The 26,626-nt window shown below is 41.5% G+C and overlaps 1 protein-coding gene across 2 annotated transcripts in view; it reads left to right on the top strand.

Moving 5' to 3' along the window:
- LOC139408464 (electrogenic sodium bicarbonate cotransporter 1-like) overlaps positions 1-26,626 on the top strand; it is an 83,882-nt gene that overhangs the window by 16,900 nt on the left and 40,356 nt on the right. The window contains exons 3-12 of one of the 2 annotated variants that reach the window (XM_071152388.1): positions 257-433; positions 5,589-5,724; positions 18,646-18,806; positions 18,955-19,137; positions 19,736-19,876; positions 22,348-22,424; positions 23,759-23,916; positions 24,109-24,196; positions 25,593-25,747; positions 25,952-26,083. In XM_071152388.1, coding sequence (XP_071008489.1) covers positions 257-433; positions 5,589-5,724; positions 18,646-18,806; positions 18,955-19,137; positions 19,736-19,876; positions 22,348-22,424; positions 23,759-23,916; positions 24,109-24,196; positions 25,593-25,747; positions 25,952-26,083 — 1,408 coding nt within the window. The remainder of the gene's footprint in view (positions 1-256; positions 434-5,588; positions 5,725-18,645; positions 18,807-18,954; positions 19,138-19,735; positions 19,877-22,347; positions 22,425-23,758; positions 23,917-24,108; positions 24,197-25,592; positions 25,748-25,951; positions 26,084-26,626) is intronic. The other variant, XM_071152389.1, reaches the window with a different exon arrangement.

Genomic DNA, 26,626 nt, shown 5'->3' with positions numbered 1-26,626 from the left:
CAGAAATGCACCACCGCTTAATTAATACCTGAACATACACCATATTGGTCAGTAAGCTTACATCACTATGGATTCTTTGACATCCAATCCTCCCCTTTATCATATCTAATCCATCCTCCTTATTTATTCTACAGTTTCACTTACCCAACTGATATTCATTGACTTTGTGCATTTCTTCCATTTGATGCAAATTATCAGCATGGTAGTCCTAATCTGACCTGTGTCCCTTGAATGGTGTCCCCTCTTCCTCCCTCAGGTCACCACACCGTGTATATTGGTGTGCATGTGCCCAAGAGCTACCAGCGGAGACGGCGCCACCGACGCAAGTCCAGCCACAAGGAGAGGAAGGGGAGGCCGGCGGACAACGTGGAGGGGGACAAATCAGATGGAGAGAATGCTGACGAGGCAGCGCCCAACATCCTCAAACCCCTCAGTGAGTAATGACAGCACAAATTACACTACCCAGCATGCAACTCTGCCAGTGCAAATGCATCAAGATAGTTCCAGGGATCTATCAACCAATGATATCAGTGGAAACAAGTGAATAGAATTAAGTAGTGAAGTACTAAAGGGAATTACCAACAAATCAGTCGATTGATCACTTTTCACTCCTGAATATCTTGATACACTACCTACCGTTCAAAAGTTTCGGGTCACTTAGAAATGTCCTTGTTTTCGAAAGAAAAGCAATTTTTTTGTCCATTTAAAATAACATTCAATTGATCAGAAATACAGTGTAGACATTGTTAACAGCAGATTTGTTTAATTAGGCCCATTATCAAGAACCATCACTCCTGTGTTCCAATGGCACCTTGTGTTAGCTAATCCAAGTTTATAATTTTTAAAGGCTAATTTATCATTGGAAAACCCTTTTGCAATTATTTTAGCACAGCTGAAAACTGTTCTGATTAAAGAAGCAATAAAACTGGACGCCTTTAGTTGAGTATCTGGAGCATCAGCATTTGTGTGTTCGATTACAGGCTCAAAATGTCCAGAAACAAATATTTTTTTCTGAAACTCGTCAGTCTATTCTTGTTCTGAGAAATGAAGGCTATTCCATGCGAGAAATTGCCAAGAAACTGAAGATCTCGTACAACGCTGTGTACTACTCCCTTCACAGAACAGCGCAAACTGTCTCTAACCAGAATAGAAAGGAGTGGGAGGCCCCGGTGCACAGTTTTTAGCTGTAATAACAAAGGGTTTTCTATGATCAATTAGCCTTTTAAAATTATTAACTTGGATTAGCTAACACAACGTGCCATTGGAACACAGGAATGATTGTTCCTGATTTTTGGGCATCTTTACGCCTATGTAGATATGCCATTAAAAATCAGCCATTTCCAGCTACAATAGTCATTTACAACATAAAAAAAAAAAAAAAATTAGCTTTTCTTTCAAAAACAAGGACATTTCTAAGTCACCCTGAACTTTCTGACTTTTCTCAGTTTGTCTGCACTGAAATACTGTATGTTGACATTAGAAACATATTCATAGACAGCATTACTGACTGAGCAACTAATTCCCCTGGCTTAGTACTGCCTAGAAACACATTGTTGTTAACCAAACCTCACTATGTCAGTGTTCATGGCTGTGATACTTTTAGCTGTTAGTTCACACTAGACCACTCAACAGTGTTGCTGCGAGTCTCAATCCAAGGATGCTATTTCTGTACTGCACCAGAGAATAAATGGGTAGAGATGATTGTCCTAACTCTAACCCAGAAACTCACAGTAGACTTGTTCAATAGCTTGTTTCAGTGACACTTTTTTTAGTGCCATGTAAATAGAGATGTGTCAAAACCACAATAATTCAAAAGACCATAAGCAACGTGTCACACATTCAGTTCTTCTTGACTCTGCAGTTTCCCCTGCTTACAGTCATCAGCTTCTCTAATCCAGCGTGTTCATACTGATAGACCTCAATGTTTGTTTTATTACTTTGGGGCTCAAAGTTGATGACCTAACAGCAGTAAAGAGACAATCACGTGGTGGTCCGGTGATTGAGAACGAGGGGACATAAGGAGATTTAATTCTTCTCTGTTTTGGTCACTGGAGGTTAGATCTTGTTGAAAAATCCTACTGACCCCATGGATGGAAGTGACCATCAGTAAGCCTACACTTTTTAAAAGGAAGGCAAGTTGAGGTAGACCGAGATCTCAAAGTTATGGAATTGTATAACTCACGTTGACTCACAGAATAACCATCACTGATCACACATGGCTGAAAATGAACTTCTGTGTGTGATTAACTCAAGTTATTTTGGGTTACCTAACCAATCTCCTGTGTTGTATAATGACAGCCAGAATGCCAGAAGCCTCATAGCATTGAGTTGTATCCATAGAGATACTCTTGATGGACATTTGTTATCCATATTATCTCATCTCTGTCAGTGTCTGCCCTTGATTTGCCCGGTAACATTTCTATACGTTTTCGATCCAAACAGCGACACACAGAAATAAAAACAATGCATTATTGGCTTTTTTAATTGAATGTTTTCATCTCTGTTTGGATGCAGTGGAACAGAACTAGACAGACTCGGACAGGGGACTCCTTTGGCCGTGACAAGGCTCCCTGCCAGCCAGTACCTGCTACTTTATCATAATCTCCTCTCTTATCCGCATCACCTTGCCACCTCAAAACACACACAGACACCTACCCTGCTAGTCTACACTACATACATAATCCTGTTAATGTTGGCAAACTGTGTGAAGCCATTCACTTGAGAGTTGTATTCAATAGCAACATGTAGAAAATAGTCAAAATAAAGAAAAACCCTTGAATGAGTAGGTGTGTCAACTTTGGACTAGTACTGTACACTTAAAACAACGGCTATTTCAGCCACACCTGTTGCTGACAGGTGTATAAAATCGAGCACAGAGCCATAAAATATCCATAGACAAACATTGGCAGTAGAATGGCCCAAACTGAAGAGCTCGGTGACTTTTATAAGTGGCACGGTCATAAGATGCCACCTTTTCAACAAGTCAATTCGTCAACTTTTTTGGCCTGCTAGAGCTGTCCCGACCAACTGTAAGGGCTGTTATTGTGAAGTGTAAACATTTAGGAGCAACAACTGCTCACAGAACGGGACCGCTGAGTGCTGAAGTGTGTAAAAATCATCTGTCCTGGGTTGCAACAGTCACTACCGAGTTCCAAACTGCCTCTTGTAAGCAACGCCAGCGCAATAACTGTTTGTCGGGAGCTTCATGAAATGGGTTTCCATGGCTGAGCAGCCGCACACAAGCCTAAGATCACCGGGCACAATGCTAAGCTTGCCACCATTGTATTCTGGAGCAGTGGAAACACGTTCACCATCTGCCAGTCCGACAGATAAATCTCAATTTGGCTGATGCCAGGAGAACGTTTGGTGGAGGAGGAATAATGTTCTGGGGCTGTTTTTCATAGTTCAGGCTAAGCTCCTTAGTTCCAGTGAAGGGAAATCTTAACGCTACAGCATACAATGACATTCTAGATGATTCTGTGCTTACAACTTTGTGGCAACAGTTTAGGGAAGAGCGGTCCATACAGAAATATTTTTTTCGAGATTGGTGTGGAAGAACTTAACTGGCCTGTACAAATCCCAGACCTCAACCCCATCGAACACTTTTGGGATGAATTAGAACGCTGACTGCGAAGCCAGGCCTAATCGCCCAACATCAGTGCCCGACCTCACGAATGCTCTTGTGGCTGAATGGAAGCAAGTCCCCTCAGCAATGTTCCAACATCTAGTGGAAAGCCTTCCCAGTAGAGTGTAGGATGTTGTAGCAGCAAAGGTGGGACCAATTCCATATTAATGCCCATGATTTTGGAATGAGATGTTCAACGAGCAGGTGGAAAATAGATCTCTGTCGGCCCCTTGTCTCGTCTGAAATATTCACTCTGGGATTTGTCCCCTCTTTGTTTATTTTGGGCACTTTTGCATTATTTCTTTGTATATGGGTATCTCCTAATGGAACAGGATAAAGTTGTCCTAGAAAATAAATCAGTATAATTAACTAGAACGGAAAACTGTATTTATAGAGCGCAACTACTACCAATGTAGCACAAAGTGATTAGTAATGGATTAAAAGATTACTTTTGAATCCACAGCTAACTATTTCATAATTATTTGCTGAACTATATAAAACAACTCTTAAGTCCTTTCTGGTGTGGTGTGTGAGTGTTTCTTAGTTGTCAGTAAGCAGTGTTTCCCCTAAACTCATTTAGCAAAGGCGGGCCACTTTTCTTTTTTTTCCTGTTTAAAAAAAACCAAACATTCGGGATAGTCAAATGTTTTAAGTGTAAACTTAAATGACTAAAAGAATATCCAAAGTATGTAGAGATAATGGAGCTATATATTTTTAAATAATGTTTGTGTACTATGTCATGACATTGGCCTGATGGGGGAGGTTTATGAGCCCCATAAATATGACCCCCACCAAGAATGTACAACTTTCAGATGAGACTAAATAAGGTGAGGATTAAATATTGACTGCTATTGATGTAAAAGATTACTAGGTCTTTAAGAGTTTATTCGGAAGATAACAGCTCTATAAACATTGTGGTGCCCCGACTTTCTAGTTAATTACATTCATCTGATTAGCTTAATCAGGTAATATTAATTACAGAGAAACTATTTTATAGAATAGCATGTCATGTCACTGCATACCACTGCTGGCTTGCTTCTGAAGCTAAATTGGTCCTGGTCAGTTCCTGGATGGGAGACCAGATGCTGCTGGAAGTGGTGTTGGAGGGTCAGTAGGAGGCACTCTTTCCTCTGGTCTTAAAAACATATCCCAATGCCCCAGGGCAGTGATTGGGGACACTGCCCTGTGTAGGATGCCGTCTTTCGGATGGGACGTTAAACGGGTGTCCTGACTCTCTGAAGTCATTAAAGATCCCATGGCACTTATCGTAAGAGTAGGGGTGTTAACCACTGTGTCCTGGCTAAATTCCCAATCTGGCCCTCAAACCATCACGGCCACCTAATAATCCCCAGTTTACAATTGGCTCATTCATCCCCCTCCTCTCCCCTGTAACTATTCCCCAGGTTGTTGCTGTAAATGAGAATGTGTTCTCAGTCAATTTACCTGGTAAAACAACGGATAAAAATAAAAAAATAAAAAATATCACTTAATCCGGCATAGCCAAAAACACGACAACTAACAATGACCAAAATAAAAACTAGACAGTCTGAGATGCCAAAATTTGAAAGTATTCATGGCAAAATGTATAGAATTGCAGGACATTGTCTTAAAAACAGTTTTTTTGTTGTTGTTCTCAGCTACATGAAAAAATGTGTAGAATTGCAGATGCTAACATTGCAACTGCATCTGAAAAGAATCCTGAATTAAGTCAGTCAGTCTGTGGAGCTTAATAATGGCCACAGGAAACTCTCTTCCTTCAGAGAGTCTGGTGAATAACAGCTTAACAACTTCTTAGAGCCATCACTTCTACAGGTGTTGCAAAACTTTTTTTCTCCTTTTCTTAAAAGTGATCGCAGATGTCAACACTTAATATTTTACTGCATTGCTCACATATATATACAGTACCAGTCAAAAGTCTCTCTCTCTATCATCCATCCATCTTGCCTGCTCTCTTTCCCCATAGTCTCTGCAGCAGCAGAGAGGATAAGGTTTATCCTGGGTGAGGAGGATGACGGCCCCCCGCCCCCTCAGCTCTTCACTGAACTGGACGAACTGCTGGCCGTCGATGGACAGGAGATGGAGTGGAAGGAGACAGCCAGGTGAGGAGAGAGATTTTCTCTCTCTCATTTATTATTTATATATATGTACAGTACCAGTTAAAAGTGTGGACACACCTACTCATTCAATGTTTTTTATTTATTTTGACAATTTTCTACATTGTAGAATAATAGTGAAGTCATCAAAACTATGAATTAACACATATGGAATCATGTAGTAACCAAAAAAGTGTTAAACAAATCAAAATATATTTTAGATTCTTCAAAGTAGCCACCCTTTGCCTTGAAAGCTTTGCACACTCTTGGCATTCTCTCAACCATCTTCACCTGGAATGCTTTTCCAACAGTCTTGAAGGAATATGCTGTGCACTTGTTGCCTGCTTTTAATTCACTCTGCGGTCCAACTCATCCCAAACCATCTCAATTGGGTTGAGGTCGGGTGATTGTGGATGCCCCCACATCATCACACCACCTCCTCCTTAATTCATGGTGGGAACCACACATGCTGAGATCATCTGTTCACCTACTCTGCGTCTCACAAAGACACAGCGGTTAGAACCAAAAATCTCAAATTTGGACTTATCAGACCAAAGGACAGATTTCCACCAGTCTAATATCCATTACTGGTGTTTCTTGGCCCAAACAAGTCTCTTCTTATTGGTGTCCTTTAGTAGTGGTTTCTTTGCAGCAATTTGACCATGAAGGCCTGATTCACGCAGTCTCCTCTGAACAGTTGATGTTGAGATGTGTCTGTTACTTGAATTCTGTGAAGCATTTATTTGGGCTGCAATCTGAGGTATAGTTAACTCTAATGAACTTATCCTCAGCAGCAGAGGTAACTCTGGGTCATCCTTTCCTGTGGCGGTCCTCATGAGAGCCAGTTTCATCATGGCGCTTGATGGTTTTTGTGACGGCACTTGACATTTTCATGTCTTAAAGTAATGATGGACTGTCGTTTCTCTTTGCTTATTTGAGCTGTTCTTGCCATAATATGGACTTGATCTTTTACCAACCTCTACCTTGTCACAACAGAACTGATTGGCTCAAAAGCATTAAGAAGTAAAGAAATTCCACAAATTAACAAGGCACACCCGGTAATTTAAATGCATTCCAGGTGACTACCTCATGAATCTGGTTGAGAGAATGCCAAGAGTATGCAAAGGTGTCATCAAGGCAGCTTTACTACATGATTCCATGTGTGTTATTTCATAGTTCTGACATCTTCACTATTATTCTACAATGTAGAAAATGAGTAGGTGTGTCAACTTTTGACTGGTACTGTATATACACACACACACTATATGGTATGTGGACACCTGCTTGTCGAACATCTCATTCTAAAATCATGGGCATTAATGATTATGGAATTGGTCCCCCCCTTTGCTGCCATGACAGCCTCCACTCTTCTGGGAAGGCTTTCCACTAGATGTTGGAACATTGCTGCAGGGACTTGTTGGGCGATTAGGCCTGGCTCGCAGTCGGCATTCCAATTAATCCGAAAGGTGTTTGATGGGGTTGAGGTCAGGGCTCTGTGCAGACCAGTCAAATTCTTCCACACCGATCTCGACAAGCAATTTCTATATGGACCTGCTGAAAATGGAAAGGGCCTTCCCCAAACTGTTGCCACAGAGTTGGAAGCACATAATCATCTAGAATGTAATTGTATGCTGTAGCGTTAAGAATTCCCTTTACTGGAACTAAGGGGCCTAGCCCGAACCATGAAAAACAGCCCCAGACATTATTCCTCCTCCACCAAACTTTACAGTTGGCACTATGCATTGGGGCAAGTAGCGTTCTTTTGCCATCCGCCAGACCCAGATTCATCCATCGGACTACTAGATGGTGAAGCATGATTCATCTCTCCAGAGAACGTGTTTCCACTGCTCCAGAGTCCAATGGCAGCAAGCTTTACACCACTTTAGCCAACGCTTGGCCTTGCGCATGGTGATCTTAGGCTTGTGTGTGGCTGCTCGGCCATGGAAACCCATTTTATGAAGCTCCCAACTAACAGTTATTGTGCCGATGTTGCTTCCAGAGGCAGTTTGGAACTCGGTAGTGAGTGTCACAACCGAGGACAGATAATTCTTACACACTTCCGCACTCAGCAATCCAGTTTTGTGAGCTTGTGTGGCCTACCACTTTGCGTCTGAGCTGTTGTTGCTCTTAGACATTTCTACTTCACAATAACAGCACTTACAGTTGACCGGGGCAGCTCTAGCAGGGTAGAAATTTGATGAACTGACTTGTTGGAAAAGTGGCATCCTATGACGATGCCAAGTTAAGTCACTGAGCTCTTCAGTAAGGCCATTCTACTGCCAGTGTTTGTCTATGGAGAGTGCATGGCTGTGTGCTCAATTTTATACACCTGTCCTCAATGGGGGTGGCTGATATAGCCAAATCCACTCATTTGAAGTGGTGTCTAAATACTTTTATGTGTGTGCACACACTCATGCATTGAATTACACACTCTTTGTTTGTTGTGTCAATTGATTATATGTATTTATGTGGGAGCAGCAGCATTCTCTATTGTCCAAAGTCTAATGTCCCCCTCGGGGACAATAAACTATATTGTATCATAACACACACACACACACACACACACACACTTTCCTTTAGTACAAGCATCTCAGAGAAGGAGTGGTCAGTTCAACTATCGTGGTCTTACACCGTAAACCCTCTTTGACCTTGGGCCTCCAAGGCTTTGTAACGTTAACCCCCTTGTCACCAACACCTACCCAGCTGTGGTATATCAAAGTCATACTATCTACATCATATCGGTGAGGGACACATTTAACAACATCTCAGCTTGATGTTCTCTCTGTTCGAGAGCTGTGTTTATCTTCATTAGGGTTAAGTGTTTCCTGTTTCAGTGCTCTGCTAAAGTCCAGGGATTGGCTCCAATATGGAGTTGCTTGAGTAGGGCAGTAGCGTGTGTATTTACATGTATGCGTGAGTAGGAGGAAGTGTGTGTGTGTGTGTGTGTGTGTGTGTGTGTGTGTAGCATGTGATTGTTTGTGTGTCCATGAATGCATGCGTAGGGTAGTAGTTTGTCCTCTGGTGAACTACTAGATAACTCTTATCTGGATGAAACACTGCTCTGTTCCCTCAGTGAACCCAGAACACAACCTCTGTGACCTCCCATGTGATCTGTCCCTCTTCCTGAACAGGTTGCTTTCTGACTGCGGTTCGGACTATGTATCAAGCGTCTCAGAGTAGGAGTGCTGATTTAGGAACCATTTAGCATTTTACATCACAGTGATTTAAGATGGACAAGGGGAGACCTGATCCTACACTAGATCAGCAGTCCTTCTCTGAGACCCTTGATACATACGGCCCCAGCTGTTTCCAGTTTTACATTAAACATGACTAAATCTTAGTTAATGCACATTGTTACATCATTGTCTTACACGGTGACTTTATCTGCACTGATGGTTGGTTGAAGGACTAGGCACCTATTGGAGGACAATTCAATGGAGTGCTTTACTCCCTCCCCTGTAGTGGTGATTGTCCCTGAGGTCTGTCTCCTCCCTCCCTTGTAGAAGTGATTGTCCCTGAGGTCTGTCTCCTCCTTCCCCTATAGAGGTGATTGTCCCTGAGGCCTGTCTCCTCCCTCCCTTATAGAAGTGATTGTCCCTGAGGTCTGTCTCCTCCTTCCCCTATAGAGGTGATTGTCCCTGAGGCCTGTCTCCTCCCTCCCCTATAGAGGTGATTGTCCCTGAGGTCTGTCTTCTCCCTCCTCTATAGATGTGATTGTCCCTGAGGCCTGTCTCCTCTCAAAGGGCCTAAATGGAGGCAAGGTAGGGCAGTTAGATGTGGGAGGCGAGGTAGGGCAGTTAGATGTGCGAGGCGAGGTAGGGCAGTTAGATGTGGGAGGCGAGGTAGGGCAGTTAGATGTGGGAGGCGAGGTAGGGCAGTTAGATGTGGGAGGCGAGGTTAGGTGAGGCAGGTGGAGAATTCTAAAGGGTCAAACCTCTTTGTCTCAGTGCTCTGACCGCCACATCGGTTGTGTGTGGTCCTGGTCTCAGTTCAGTGACACGTTGTTGTTTTAAGATGCTTGTTATTTTTTTATTTATTTATTTATTTTTTTGAATTTGACCCCTTTTTCTCCCCAATTTCGTAGTATCCAATTGTTGTAGTAGCTACTATCTTGTCTCATCGCTACAACTCCCGTACAGGCTCGGGAGAGACGAAGGTTGAAAGTCATGCGTCCTCCGATACACAACCAACCAAGCCGCTGCTTCTTTAACACAGCGCACATCCAACCCGGAAGCCAGCCGCACCAATGCGCCGGAGGAAACACTGCACCTGGCCACCTTGGCTAGCGTACACTGCGCCCAGCCCGCCACAGGAGTCGCTGGTGCGCGATGAGACAAGGACACCCCTACCGACCAATCCCTCCCTAACCCGGGCGATGCTGGGTCTGGTTACGACAGAGCCTGGGCGCGAACCCAGGACTCTGATGGCACAGCTGGCGCTGCAGTACAGCGCCCTTAACCACTGCGCCACCCGGGAGGCAGATGCTTGTTATTTTACACGTACTTGGCAATGTAAAGAAGACCACGATCGGTTCTGTATATGTAGTATGTAGTGTGTTCATTCACTGCTGAACAATGTAAAGAAGACCACGATCGGTTCTGTATATGTAGTATGTAGTGTGTTCATTCACTGCTGAACAATGTAAAGAAGACCACGATCGGTTCTGTATATGTAGTATGTAGTGTGTTCATTCACTGCTGAACAATGTAAAGAAGACCACGATCGGTTCTGTATATGTAGTATGTAGTGTGTTCATTCACTGCTGAACAACGTAAAGAAAAATGGGGTAATTCAAAATGGTGTTAGGAAATTTGTAAACACTTTGTTTTCTTTGCCCTTTTTCATTGTAAATTACATAGAATGAATCATTAGATTGTTTTCTTAATATATTTGTACTTGACAGTTTTGATGAAATAACAAGAGCCAAAGAGTTTTTTATTGAGCAGTGACCACTGTTTGATCATGCCTGCAAAGGTGGGAAAAAGTATCCAATTGTCATACTTGAGTAAAAGTAAAGATTACTTAATAGAAAATGACTGAAGGGGAAGCCGCCCAGTATAATACTACTTGAGTTAGTCTAAAAGTATTTCGTTTTAAATATACTCAGACACTCAGACATAATTTACAAACGAAGCATGTGTTTAGTGAGTCCGCCAGATCAGAGGCAGTACTAAACACATGCTTTGTTTGTAAATTATGACCAGAATTTTCTCTTAATACAGTAAATGTGTATCAATTAGACCATTTTCCTGTCCTGCTAAGCATTTGAAATGCAACAAGTACTTTTGGGTGTCTGGGGAAAATGTATGGATTAGAAAGTACATCATTTTCTTTAGGAATCTAGTGAAGTAAAAGTTGTAAAATAATAGTAAAGTACAGATACTCCAGTAGTACTTTTGAAAGTATTTTTACTTAAGTTCTTTTCACTACTGCTTGCCTGTGATGACATTCAATTCACTCTGAACATGCTAAATTCTCAGTGTAAATTGTATGTAACTTTTGAGCCATATGGTAGAGGCATGCGGTTTGGACTGTTGTTTTTCTGACAGAATTCTCTATGGAATGGACATATTTGTATAAACCTTGAATGAATTAATAATTTTATGGGTGAACCCTCTATATGTAGATGTGTCCATAAACCAGAATACACATGTATTTGTTGCTAAGATTTACAGCCCCCCTGCTGCCATGGTGGATGCTATTGGTGCTATATCTCTGACTCTGCTGGTTATCCTTCTCAATTTTGGAAAACAGTAAATGCACTGAAGCGTACAAATTCCTCTTCTTCCCTGCCTAAGCACGTTCTCTCTGATTGCATCATAACTGAGAAATGGGATAACTGATGCTTTTAATCATAATTTTATCTTGAAGGCTTTATATTGGAGAGAAACAGTGGTTTAACTGACCTTGGTCAGTCAATCGACTGCTCTTCCCTCTGCCAGACTCTAGCTGACTCGACAGAATCTTAGTTTTCATTTGAACAATTTACTATCTGTGACGTGCTAGATGCCTTGCTTAAGATGGATGTAAAAACATGTTTTTTAATACACTGGGGCGGATATGCTTGATCCATTTTTGCTGCAGCTCTCTGTTCCCCAATTAGCCCATGTACTCCCTCTTCACAAAGGTGGTGACCCTTGTGACCTAAATAATTAATCGCCCTGTTTCTCAACTTTCTTGCCGAGCTAAAATATTAGAATCCTTGATTAATTCTCAGCTTAAATCTTATTTTTTAAATGTATTCTAAATGTACATCAGTCTGGTTTTAGATCAGGTCATAACATTGTCTCTGCTGCCTTCCTAGTTTATAAATGATGTGGTTAACTGTATGGATAAAATACATTGTCCTGCCCTCTTCATTGACCTGTTGCTCACTCACTGTGAATTCAGAGGCTTTCCTCAATTGTCCTAGACCAGGCTGCATGTAACTGGTTTAAAAGTTACTTGACATCTTTACTAAACTTTAGACATGCCACACCTGGTCTCAGGGATGATTAACTCTGGAAATTCCATTGGTCTTTACTGAGTTAGGTAAATCAGCTTTTAGTTTGCATGTACCTTATTTGTGGAACAATCTTCAAAATGTTCTTAAATGTGATGTTTTTGTACAAACCGGTCAATCTCCAAGCCATTCCTTGTCGATCACCAAACATTTATGTAAAAAAAAAAAACTACGATTTTTCGTTTTTCGCTGTTGGCGGTTAGTGCAGAACACTGCCTACCCGGTAGGGCAAGAGAGCACATCAAGTGCAGCTATAACCCTACCGCTGGCCTATCAGATAGCTCAGATCAGTGTCTGCACAGTTTCGTAGCGCCATAGACTGTAAAACTAAGCCTCGAACGCACAGCGAAGTTGATAATGTGAGGTTTCAAAACTTTTAAAACCATAACTACAGCGAGACTCAACAGATACAGGGCTGCTGTTTTTGAGTAAGTTTAAGTTGATATTCAGCACTGTCAACACTTTGTTCAACAGTTTGATAAACCATAAAATCCTAATTTCGATAAACTTGCGTTATTTGCAACTTGTCTTTTTTTAATATCAAGGAATATTTCACTTTCCCTGGTCATAGGAGTAACAACATTAATTGGTGCGTGAGGCATAAGTAATGCAGTGGAACTTAAGTTTCGCCATCAGCTGGAAGACTGTGTCCCCTTTTCTCAGCAGAGAGTGGGAGAAAGAAGGGACGGTGAGTCGGGTGAGAGGCAGCCTCACCGCTGCTCCCTCCCTCACACTGACTATCAGATGCCGGCCATCACTCCAGTAGAAAAAATAGCCTACTGCGCTAACCTCATTGCTGCAGAACTGTTTTTAATTAGTTCATGTTGAATAGTCTTGTGCTTTTTAAGTCATGTAAAATAAAATGGTAGATCTCGGCATGCATTCTGGCTCAGAAAGTGATCTTGACTCAGAAAAGTTTGGTGACCACTGCTCTAGGGCAATTCAAAAAGCTGACTAAGGACTTTATTATTGCAGATGACCGTGTTTAAAAATTAAAACAATATGACCGTGTTTTTCTTTCAGCTTGCATTTTGTATTGATGTTTATAATTTCTGTAATTCAGGGCTCATTTGTAAAGTAGACCTTGATCTCCGTATGACTCCCTTATTAAAATAAAGGTAAAATGTACAAGTATCTTTATTGCTTCGTCCCACATCCCCTGCTATTTTCTGTGAACTGTGATGAACCCATAACATAGAGGGGTTGTTTTGTAAAGAAAGAACTCTCTCACTCACACACTATGTATGTTGTGTCAATTGATTGTATGTACTTATGTGGAAGCAGAAGCACTCTCTGTTCAGTCAAATTTAACCCCAGAGGACAAGTATAGTATATAACACACACAGACCCTTTACTTTAGTCCAAGAGTCAGTCAGTTGGTCAGTAAATCATAGTCACTCTTGTGCGTCAGTTCAACCATTGTGGTCTTACACAGTTAACCCTCTTTAACCTTGTGCCTTCAAGGCGTTCTAATCTTAACCCCTTGTTACCAACACCTACCCAGCTGTGGTATATCAAAGTCATATTATCTACATCATATAGGTGAGGGACTCATAACAACACATCTGTGCTTGATGTTCTCTCTGTTTGAGAGCTGTGTTTATCAACAGTAGGTTTTAGGGATGGGCACGGATATTCGAATATCCGAACGGACGTTAGTATTGTAATGCAACAGGCAGGGAGCAGGTCTCGAATCCTCGACCTTCTAGCCCGAAGGCCATCGCGCTATCGACTGTGCGCAAAAGCATGCCTAAGCGGCAGTCGATATCCGCGCTTATAAACCCAGGGTCGTTACACTACTCCCTCCTTTCAAAGAGCGCGTCCTCGCGCTAGCTTGCGACTCAACGTCTTATAGGACCGCGCTCACCGGCCAAGCACACGCACTGTCGTGGATGCAAGGTCCGATCACTTCTGACCCCAGTGTAATGAAACGGCAGGGAGCAGGTCTCGAACCCTCGACCTTCTAGCCCGAAGTCCAGCGCGCTATCGACTGTGCCACAAAAGCATTCTCGGGCGGCAGAGTCGATATACTTGCCAGAGTACTCATACAAATATTTCAAAACAGGCCTATTTTTTTTTTTAAAGGCTTTGGCTAAAATTGTAATATCTATGTGGCATTGCTACATAACCTACAAGGGTAGACCATTACATTTTACATTCTAATAATACTTTTTATTACCGTTTTTATCATAAAAAAGACGCACATATAGCATATTATTGTTGGTCAATCAAAGCGGCGCTAGTCGGATGCTCCATATGTAGCAAGTGAAGTGGGAGGTTTCTAATCAATGCAAAATTGAATTAAAATTAAATTGGCTCAACGAGGAGTAGGCTACAATGATCAACCAACAGGTAGTCTTGTTTCATATGAATGGAGTTGTTGTAGACAAGGATGCCTCAAAATAACCTAGGTTAGCCTTGCTACTTTAGCTAGCAAACTTAGCTTGCTATTGTATCTAGCTTCTTTACAACGATTTGATGAAGTCAAGACAGGCACTACCAGATGGTAGAGTATGATAGCAAAACTTGTTGCTGCCATAGGTTATCGTAACTAGCCTGAGTCGGTTGGGTTACTTTCTCTCCCGCTGTGCCACACACAAGACTGTCACACACACACACACACAAACCAAACACATGAATCATATGTAAATATGGGACGTTTGTGTGGACAACAATAAACCTGTGTGGGAAACCATAATTGTTCATTCTTTACCTAGCATATTGTACTTTTGGAATGGTTTTAGATTTATTTGACTAAACTGTAAACTTTCCTGAATATTCAATTCAAGGGGCTTCATTGGCATGGGAAACATGTTAACATTGCCAAAGCAAGTGAAGTAGATCATATACAAAAGTGAAATAAATAAAAATAAAACAGTAAACATAACACTCACAGAAGTTCCAAACGAATAAACACATTACAAATGTCATATTAGGTATATATTCAGTGTTGTAACGATGTACAAAAGGGAGAATGTAAAGGTCTTCACTCCAAATTAGCCTACCTACTTGAGGGCAGATATCCAGGAAGACGTATGGACTACCCTGGTATAAATACAGTAGTTTCGATTACAAAGATCAAGTCAGATAAAGGTTTATTGGGAGATAAACAAGAATACAATCTAGTCTCTGTAACCTTCTCTAAGGAAAACATTCAAGTTGAGAACTGCACCCAGACCAAATAACAAAAAAACTATTTACAAAGATACAATATTTTTCCTAATTGGGATCCAGATAAAGAATACATACAGTATACTCGTGGAAAGTGGTTAACTGTTATGTAAACACATACTTGGTAATATATAAATAGACTAGTGCAGTGGTTAAATGGTAGCAGTTGTGTGTTGTAAGGTGCAGTCTGAATTTGGAGCCGTCTGTTGGTACTGCTGGAATGTAAATGGTAGAACAGTTGTCCATGTTCTTATAGTGATGGTGCCTCGTTCTATCCTGCTCACTCATTTGTACAGTGAAAAATACATGTAAACCAAACTGTAATATTCAGTAGGCCTACATCATCTATTATGTACAAAGAGTTTCACAATCAATACACATCTTGATAATCAATGTAGCTAAATCACCACTTCTACAGATGAAATTAATATCAGTGCAGTCTATGATTAGCTTACATTAGGCTGCATTTTCTACTTCACAGAGGTATAGTGTGCCCACAGAATGCCCACTTAGGTTCTCAACAGCTACTAGCTAGGGCTGGGCGATATGGCCAAAATATCATATGGTATTTTTGACAGTATGACGGTATTTTATGTTTTTGGTTAATAAAAGTTCTACATTCGCTTTATGAGTAGTGAGTGACCCTAGGGTGGCAACACATATATTAAAAATTATTTTAATGGGTCATTCTCCATTTCGGATTGTTTTATACTGTTCAATTCAACTTCAACCTAAAATCATTTCCTGCACTCATTTGAGATCATTTCCACAACTGCCACGACATGGGCAAAAATAACCAAATTTAACCAAATGTTGCAATTGTGATTTAGATCAAAACACTTGGGTGAACTTTTGGAATCATGGAGATAGAATGTTTATAATTCTATAGTTAGAATATAAACAACAGTGGGCGCTTTGAATACAGTGTTTGACATGACAAAGAATGAAAATGCCATGGACGAGTCATTGTCACAGGGTAGGAACCAAAGTTCCATGTTTCCTAGGGGGCCCTATAATCTTTAGCTACATTAAATCTTTATTCATATAGCCAACATATCCATGCTTCTCCTATTCCTCTTTGATTTAAAATATACTGTTGCACAAACAACATGCTGATTTTAGGCCTCCATCAGCACTGGTATCATGCTGTATTAGAAAGAGGTTCATACTAAATGATTGTGTCACACCCTGACCTTAGAGCTTTTTATGTCTCTATTTTGGTTTGGTCAGGGTGTGATTTGGGTAGGCATTCTATGTTCCCTTTTCTATGTTTTTGTATTTCTTTGTTTTGGCCGGGTATGGTTCTCAATCAGGGACAGCTGTCTATCGTTGTCTCTGATTGGGAACCATACTTAGGTAGCTTTTTCCCACAGGGGTTTTGTGGGTAGTTATTTTCTGTTTTGTGTTTTCTGTATTGTTAGTTTCCTTACAGAACTGTTAATTTTCCTCTTTGTTATTTTTCGTTCTAGTGTTCTAATTTTAATAAAATATCATGAAGACGTCTCACGCTGCGCTTTGGTCCAGTCATTCACTGGAAGAGGATTGTTACATATTGCCTGATGATATTCTGAACTTATATCTTTCTGATGCATGCATTTCAGTCATTTCAAACCATACTTTCTTCAGACTGAATTACTGTCAAAAGTACTGTCAGTTTGGGAACCCCTGGTGTCCATGTATGCATGCATAGGGGAGTAGTGTGTCCTCTGGTGAACTACTAGCTCACTCTTATCTGGATGAAACACTGCTCTGTTCCCTCAGTGAACCCAGAACACAACCTTAACCCCAGAACCCAGGACACAACCTTAACCCCAGAACCCAGGACACAACCTTAACCCCAGAACCCAGGACACAACCTTAACCCCAGAACCCAGGACATAACCTTAACCCCAGAACCCAGGACATAACCTTAACCCCAGAACCCAGGACATAACCTTAACCTCATAACCCAGGACATAACCTTAACCCCAGAACCCAGGACATAACCTTAACCTCATAACCCAGGACATAACCTTAACCCCAGAACCCAGGACACAACCTTAACCCCAGAACCCAGGACACAACCTTAACCTCAGAACCCAGGACATATCAGGGCAGGTAGCCTAGTGGTTAGAGCGTTGGACTAGTAACCGAAAGGTTTCAAGATTGAATCCCTTAACCGACACGGTAAAAATCTGTCATTCTGCCCCTGAACAAGGCAGTTAATCCACTGTTCCTAGGCTGTCATTGAAAATAAGAATTTGTTCTTAACCTCAGGACCCAGAACACAACCTCAAAACCCAGAACACAACCTCAAAACCCAGAACACAACCTCAGAAACCAACCTCAAAACCCAGATATCTTGTGATATCTTCCTGGACAGGTTGTTTTCTGACTGTCTCTGAGGCCTTTCTGTCCAATCCCCCCCCCCCCTCGTTCTGTACATGTAGTATATAAAGTATTTTGGTAACACTTTATTTTAAGGGTCTGTAATAAACCATCTATAAGGTGTTTAAATTGTGTGTTCACCATTTATTAATCATTACTCCCGCATGAATAAACCATTTACTAATCATTAGTAAAATATTTTTTGCAGTCCCTAATGTAAAGTTAGTGCTATTTATGCTTTATAAACACTTTATATTAATGTTTGAGTGACCACTGTAATTTCTCCAAAAATATGGGCATTCCATTGGTAGACGTTCCTGCAGTACCTGATAAAAGAGTAAGAACACAAAACAGGATGTTTAAGGAAATATATACAGTATACATGTGTGAATAACTAACTTACGAATGATTACAAATGTGGGAGTAATGATTACTGAATGGTGAGCAAACAGTTTGTAAATGCCTTATAAATGATTTACTCTGGACCCTTAAAGTAGTCTTACCAGTATTTTTATTTGTGTCATCCCGCATCCGCTGCTATTTTTCATGACCTGTGATGAACCAATAACATAGAGGGGCTGTTTTGTAAAGAAAAGAAAATTCTCCTTGTCTCCTTTTGTCAGCGGCCCGTATTTGGCAGTGAATGATATGAAAGGCTTTGTCTACAGACCTTTATTGTGATGTGACCTACTGTACCTTGCAGGACCTGCTGTGCACGTGCATCTTTGTAATTATTAGTATTATTTTTAAATCAAACTTAAGGTTATTCCCTCTACTTCTGTATCTCTCTTGTTCTGGGTCTCTCTCTCTCTCTCTCTCTCTCACACTCTCACACACACACACCTCTCATGCTTTCGCTCTGTCTCAATCTATTCCTCTCTCTCTAGGTGGATAAAGTTTGAGGAGAAGGTGGAGAAGGGAGGAGAGCGTTGGAGTAAGCCCCACGTGGCCACATTGTCCCTTCACAGTCTGTTTGAGCTGAAGACCTGCATCGAGAAAGGCACCATCCTGCTGGACCTGGAAGCCTCCACTCTACCACAGGTGGTCGGTAAGACAAGTACACTTCCCATAAGTTAGAATTGGAACGTTCCAAAACTGTGCACTTTGAAACCAAGCGTCCTGAGTATTGAAATTCTCTCCATCCAATTTTGTCTCTCTGTTATCCTCCCCCTGCTTGTTTCCCCATCCTCTATCAGAGCTGATCACTGACAGCCAGATCGAGATCGGTCAGCTGAAGCCTGAGCTAAAGGATCAGGTCATGTACACGTTGCTACGGAAACATCGTCACCAGACCAAGAAGTCCAACCTGCGCTCGCTTGCTGACATCGGCAAGACGGTGTCCAGTGCAAGTAGGCTGTTTTCCAACCAAGACCAGAACGGTAATGTAGATGCCAGTTTGGTGCAGCCTTTTTTTATTATTATTGTTTGCCTCCTAATTCCTATCTTATCCCAATCAATTCTACCAATCACATCCTTTTTCCTCTGGTGGTCATCAATACTATAGGATAAGGTGTAGTGTATGTTCAACTTTTATATGCCATCATTTGAGTGCAGTAAAGATGTTACAGGTACATATATCTAGGTGGCTATAGTTTTAACTAGTAATGTGAATGTGACTGGCAACATTATTTTATGCCTGAGTGTTGATGCTTGTTTTTGTTATTCTTCTAAATACTACTATCTCCAAAATGTATTCCGACTTGCATATAATTTTATAATATAAAGCATGTGATTTAATTATTTAGAAGACAATAACTTCTTGGATGCCATTAAATAATAATAATATGGTACTGCAGTTTGAAGTGTGAGATTGTTCTAGTTTTCTCTTCTATCTGTACTCTCACTCTCCTGCACAGATTAACATTCCCCTGTGTTCTCTTCACTTTTTGCCTGTCTGCCTTCCTGCTTTCTTCGTTCCTTCCTTTCTTCCATCACTCCATCTCTCTTTCTCTCTGTCTCTCTCTGTCTGCACTAAAGCACGCGGTCTCAATGAGCACCCCCAGCCCTTTCCCCACTTGCACACCCAGTCCCAACCCCAGTCTGTGCCTTATGCAACCACGCTTGGCCATGAGGAACCGATAAAGGAGATCCAAAGAAGCTCCAGCATGCAATACATCAGTAAGTCAGGTCACAACACAGTTATAACACATGCAATACATCAGTAAGTCAGGTCACAACACATTTATAACACATGCGATACATCAGTAAGTCAGGTCAGAACACATTTATAACACATGCAATACATCAGTAAGTCAGGTCACAACACATTTATAACACATGCGATACATCAGTAAGTCAGGTCACAACACATTTATAACACATGCAATACATCAGTAAGTCAGGTCACAACACATTTATAACACATGCGATACATCAGTAAGTCAGGTCACAACACATTTATAACACATGCAATACATCAGTAAGTCAGGTCACAACACATTTATAACACATGCAATACATCAGTAAGTCAGGTCACAACACATTTATAACACATTGGATAACTAGGTAAGTTAAGTATTAATGCATTTATAACATATGGGATAGGTCAGTAAGTCAGGCCAGAACACATTTATAACACATTGGATAACTAGGTAAGTTAGGTTATAATGCATTTATAACATATGGGATAGGTCAGTAATTCAGGTCAGAACACATTTAAAACACATTGGATAACTAGGTAAGTTAGGTTATAATGCATTTATAACATATGGGATAGGTCAGTAAGTCAGGTCAGAACACATTTAAAACACATTGGATACGTCAGTCAGTAAGTCAGGTCAGAACACATTTAAAACACATTGGATACGTCAGTCAGTAAGTCAGGTCAGAACACATTTAAAACACATTGGATACGTCAGTCAGTAAGTCAGGTCAGAACACATTTAAAACACATTGGATACGTCAGTCAGTAAGTCAGGTCAGAACACATTTAAAACACATTGGATACGTCAGTCAGTAAGTCAGGTCAGAACACATTTAAAACACATTGGATACGTCAGTCAGTAAGTCAGGTCAGAACACATTTAAAACACATTGGATACATCAGTCAGTAATTCAGGTCAGACACATGGGATCAAATCAAATTTTATTTGTCACATGCGCGACTACAGCAGTGAAATGCTTACTTACAAGCCCTTAACCAACAATGCAGTTTTAAGATAATACCCCCCCAAAAAAGTAAGAGTTAAGAAAAACAAATAATTAAAGAGCAGCAGTAAATAACAATAGCGGGGCTATATACAGGAGTACCGGTTCAGAGGATAACTAGGTGAGGTTATAATGCATTTATAACATATGGGATAGGTCAGTAAGTCAGGTCAGAACACTTATAACACATGGGATAGCTTGGTAAGTTAGGTTATAATATATTTATAACAGGATATGTCAGGTCAACACATTTACAGCACATGGAATAACTTGGTAAGTTAGGTTATAATGCATTTATTTATAACACATGGGATAAAAGGTAAGTCAGGTTACATTGCATTTATAACACATGGGATACCTCAGTAAGTCAAGTCAGAACACATTTATAACACATGTGATACATTAGTAAGTTAGTTCAGAACACATTTATAACACATGGGATACCTCAGTAAGTCAGGTTATAACACTTATAGCACATGTGATCCATTTAAGTCAGGTTATAATGCATTATAGCACCCTAGTGTGGGATACTTTTGTAAGGTGGGTTATAACACTCATATACAGAGTTTATAACAGGGTATAACACATACCTTCACAATAGTCTGTGCCAAGACAATTTGCGATCCACATTCATATTGTTGATATGAGCATTGATGACCAAAAACAATACTGTCATGGGTATACTCTCATGGGATATGACAATCCACCATTTTTTAATGTTTCAAAAAAAGGGCATCATCAAACAGTTTCTAAGTCACAGTCCTTCATGCCCAGAGAAACAGCAAACAAACAATTAGCTAATGTAGATGCTACTCGGCTATTGACCAACCTTTTTAGGTAATCACAACTCCAACGTAAAGCCAGCCTTCTCACTGAGTCTGATACTGCTGGCTAAAAGAGGCTAAAGAAAATTGTCTATCTCTCCCACCAACCCCATCGTGGACTACTAATAAGACACTGTCCGTGCCCCCTCTGCTCTGCCGTGCAAGTGAATGACCAGTTGGCATCAGATCAGTGAAAGACAGGGCACGGCAGTGGGAGATTTCAGGCAGTACATCTGATCCACTGCAGCTGGCATCGGCCCGAAAGCTTAACTTAGTCCTTGCTGCCTTCCACATTTATATTAGGCCTTGTGAAGTTTCTGTTTCTCTTCATCTTCTGTTTCTCTTCATCTCCTTCTCTGAGATCAGTCTAATCTAACTGGGCCTCTGTCTGTTCTGGGAGTTGTGATCTACCTTTCATCCCAGTGACTTTGTTTGACCCCTGGGTTGTGTTCATTAGGCACCGAAAAGAAGAAAACAGACTGAAATGGGGAAAGACTGTCTGGTCCAATAAGAAACACTCATTTCTGTTTCAGAAGGCTTTAAGCATTTTTTTCTGTTTTTTGCCTTAATGAACCCTCTCAGGCCTTGTCTTTGAGCTCTTGACCTCTGATCCCACAGGTAGCCCAGCCACGGCCCATCGGAACCTGACCTCCAACAGCCTCAACGACTTTTCTGACCAACCAGATAGAGACCAGGTGAGGATATAACTGTGTGTGTGTGTGTGTGAGTGTGAGTGAGAGTGAGAGAGATCTAAGCGGGAACTTTAAGAAGCGATTGCTGTTCCCTGGGCACTCTAAATCTTAGCTCCTGCTGTAACAATATGCAGGGTCAAGGAGTCGACACCGTGTGTGTGGGAACCAGAGCACGGCCTCACTCTACTGATAAAGTCTGAGCCTCACACACGACGATAAGAGCCCTGACCCTCTCTCTCTCCTCCTGAAGCCTGCGGAAACTACACAGACACAATAACTAACTCCTGGAATTACACCGACAACAGTAGCTAATTCGTCAAATTGATCTGGTCTTTGATAAAACACCAAGGCCTTGCTTTGTTAATCATCTCCTTATACCCGAGGTCTCTGGTTGCTTAAGTTTTATGCATTTCACTGTGACTAAGTACTCAGTGTACCACCTGGACGTTAGGTTTAATTTAGCAGTCTATTAAAATTAAGAGATTAAGATTAATATCACTTTATTTGTCAATTGTACAAGTTCCAACAAAAATTTGACTTCTGCTGTATCCCAACCCCTCCCAAGACACACATACATATACGGGTTGGAGCAGGGGTATGCCACACTGGGCGCCGGGGAGCAGTTGTTGTGGGGATTAAGTGCCTAGCTCAAGGGCACAACGGCAGGCAATTACATCTAGGATTTGATACCAGCAACCCTCCAGTTTCCAGCTCACTTCCTGTCTGATTTTGTTTCCCGCCAGACCCTGGATTCGAACAGTTGCTGGCTCGCGCCTCTAACCACTAGGATCCCCTTGACCTAAAGTGAAGGGCTCGTATGCATTCACCTGGCCTGTTCTTTTGTATACAGTTGCACAGAGGTTAATCTTTTTTGTTGCTACCTCATTCTCATTACATATCATTATGTAGACTGGTTCAAGTGTATAACAGCAATGAACAGAAAGTGCTTTATTGTGTCTTGTTAATCATACTGCTTGTGTCATAGTGACTCACAGAGTGGTAAAGACGCTTTAATCTGTTTCTAAAAAGCTACGAACTGCAGTGGTGTTGCCACACAATACAGCATGTAATGCCTATGTGCCAGGGACGGTTTGTACTCGGCTGCCCCATTTCATCCATGTGTACAACTTTGGGGCATGTGAAATGTCCATTGTTACAGTACCTTTACTGCTCTTCTCATACTACTTTGATAAGGACAGTCGTTTCAAGCACCGCTTCTCTCCAATGTGTGTCAAGGCTCATTGCTTTCCTTCTCTTTTTTCTGTCTCACTCTATATTTGTGCGTGTTCCTCTCTTTCTCTTTCTCTCTGTCCATCTTTGTCCCCCCCTCTCTCTAGCTGAAGAATAAGTTGATGAAGAAGCTTCCACGTGATGCCGAGGCATCTAACGTCCTGGTCGGAGGGGTGGACTTCCTGGACACACCCTTCGTGGCGTTTGTCCGCCTGCAGCAGGCTGCCATGTTGGGAGGTTTGACAGAGGTCCCCGTTCCTACCAGGTACCCTACTGATACCACCACAACCAACTTAGCAAATCCACCAAATATACCACATATCTCTCTCATAGATATCTCCTATGTCATAGAGGCTGATGCTATATTTATATAGTTTAACCACTAGTGACCACCAGTTATATTCAATTTGGGCTTTTTATTGAACATGCTTCTGCTTTTCTCTTCATCTCCTTTTAGGTTCCTATTCGTGCTGCTGGGGCCCAAAAGCAAAGCCAAGTCCTACCATGAGATCGGACGAGCTATCGCCACCCTCATGTCTGATGAGGTACGTTACCATCGTGTCCAACGCGCATATACAGTAGCTAGTGGAAGTCTACACACCCCTTGGACAGTTGTCACATTTTGCTGCCTTAAAATGTTATCTAAAAGGAGATTCAATTAGATTTACACACACACACTACATACATTCACACACACAAAACACGCACACACACACACACACATGCATATTGATGCCACACACACGCTCACAAATAGACACACTTTTACACTGTTCACATACGCTGATGCTACTCTGTTTATTATCTATCACGATTGCCTGGTCACTTTTACCCCTACCTCAATGTACATATTATCTCAATTACCTCAATCAACTACCACGTACCCCGGCACATTGACTCGGTGCCGGTACTCCATGTATATAGCCTCGTTATTGTTATTTTGTGTTACTATTTCAAATTGTTATTTTGTTAATTTTTTAAAACATTTCAACTGCATTGTTGGGAAAGGGCTTGTAAGTAAGCATTTCACTGTAAAGTCCACCTGTTGTATTCGGCACATGTGACAACTAAAATGTCATTTGATTTTGAACCTGCTCGACCTTTTCAAAGCGAAATAAAAAGTATAGAACAGTTTCTATAATAAAATTGATTATGTGTTCACACCCCTGAGTTGATACTTGGTGGAAGCACCTTTCACAGTAATTACAGCTGTAAATCATTTTGAATAAGATTCTGACAACTCTGCACAATTCTTAGGGCAACATATATCCATTGTTTTTGTAAAAATTGCTCAAGATAAGTACATTTGGTCGGGAATCATTGATGGACAGCAATATTCAAACCTTGTCTCTGATTTTCAAGCAGACTGAGACAAGACCCCTCCAGTTAAGCATACTGCACCTGACTCACGTTCCCACAGGGACTCCCCCCCCCGGGATTACCTTAAGTTATAGTTAAACAAAACCCTCAGGATCCCTGTGAACAATCAGTCCCATAGAGATCTTTATCTGACTGACTGGCTCTGAGTGATCTTCCCTGGCCTGGGTGGCCCAACGCTCTGTGTCTGAGATTGACAGGGAGATACTCTAGGGCAATAAGATATAATGGGATATGGCTAATATAGATGGTGATTACAAACACACCATCTGGAAGTGATTATGATTGGGGATAATTATAATGATTGGGATCCAATTATTCACAATATCATGAAGAAACAAGTGTGAAAAATGATTGGTTGTTGGCTGGTGTTGATGTTAACATGGTTTCCGATTGGTTGTGTTGTGGTATGGTGTTCCATGACAAGGACAGACAGGACCTGTGGTGGGTTTGATTAGTTATGTGGGGAAGTAACATAGCTGTTGTTAATGTTAACATTGTTTATGATTGGTTGTGTGCTGGTGTTGATGTTACCTTGGTTTCTGATTGGTTGTGTGGGGTCAGGTGTTCCATGACATTGCCTACAAGGCCAAGGACAGACAGGACCTGCTGGCAGGCATTGAGGAGTTCCTTGATGAGGTTATCGTCCTACCTCCTGGGGAGTGGGACCCTGACATCAGGATAGAACCCCCCAAATCCCTGCCCTCCTCAGATAAGAGGTACAGCTCTGCCACTGACACCTCTAGTCCTAGTACAGTTGTATAATTCTGTAAATTGTCCTAGTTCCAGAAAATTAATTCAATTGTGCATATTTCCTTGGACAGTTTTGAAAGTTATGTCAATATTGGGTGCTCGTGATGAACCTTCAACACTGTGTTGGAGAGTGACGTCTGTAGGCTAACCTGCTGTTTGTGACTGTATAGGAAGAACCAGTATAATGCTGGAGGCGGAGGGGATGGCCCCCAGATGAACGGGGACACGCCAGGACATGACGGGGGTCAAGGAGGAGGAGGGGGACATGGACATGTTGGAGAAGAGCTCATGAACACTGGAAAGTAAGATTGCTCATTACCACTAGCCTAGCCCATAGCGTATGGCGTAGTATTGAATAACAGAGCAGTCTTCAACTGTTGCCAATACCAACCAGTGGAGGCTGCTGAGGGGAGGATGGCTCATAATTATGGAGTAAATGCAGTGGGGTTTTTAGCATGTAAATCTTGGTGGGGCAAAAAAAATTGCCAGCAAAGTCACTACACAGCATTAAACCATACATTAATTGCACTTTAACAGTGACAAACTGTGCCCACAAACTGTTAGGGCCTACATAAAGCTGTCCCAACAGCAGAGCTTTCTTTCCAGCACCATGGAGTGAATCTTTACCATCACTACACCTGGCTATCAGTGGAGCCTTGTCAGTGAAACAGTTCATTCAGCCTCATTTACTGCCTTTTTAAAAAACACGGCTGATTTGCTTAAACAAATGCGGTTTCTACTGACAATTGAGATGTACAAACTATGGCATAAGGGAACAATGAGTGGATAAGAGGCGTTCTGTAATTTTGATTAAGACATTAATGAGCGAGCGACGACGGATGTAG

Source organism: Oncorhynchus clarkii, chromosome 5 (assembly GCF_045791955.1).
Source record: "Oncorhynchus clarkii lewisi isolate Uvic-CL-2024 chromosome 5, UVic_Ocla_1.0, whole genome shotgun sequence".
In the NCBI taxonomy this organism is placed as follows: domain Eukaryota; kingdom Metazoa; phylum Chordata; class Actinopteri; order Salmoniformes; family Salmonidae; genus Oncorhynchus; species Oncorhynchus clarkii.
The sequence above is the reverse complement of the archived record's forward strand: the minus strand, read 5'-3'. Positions and strand labels throughout refer to the sequence as shown.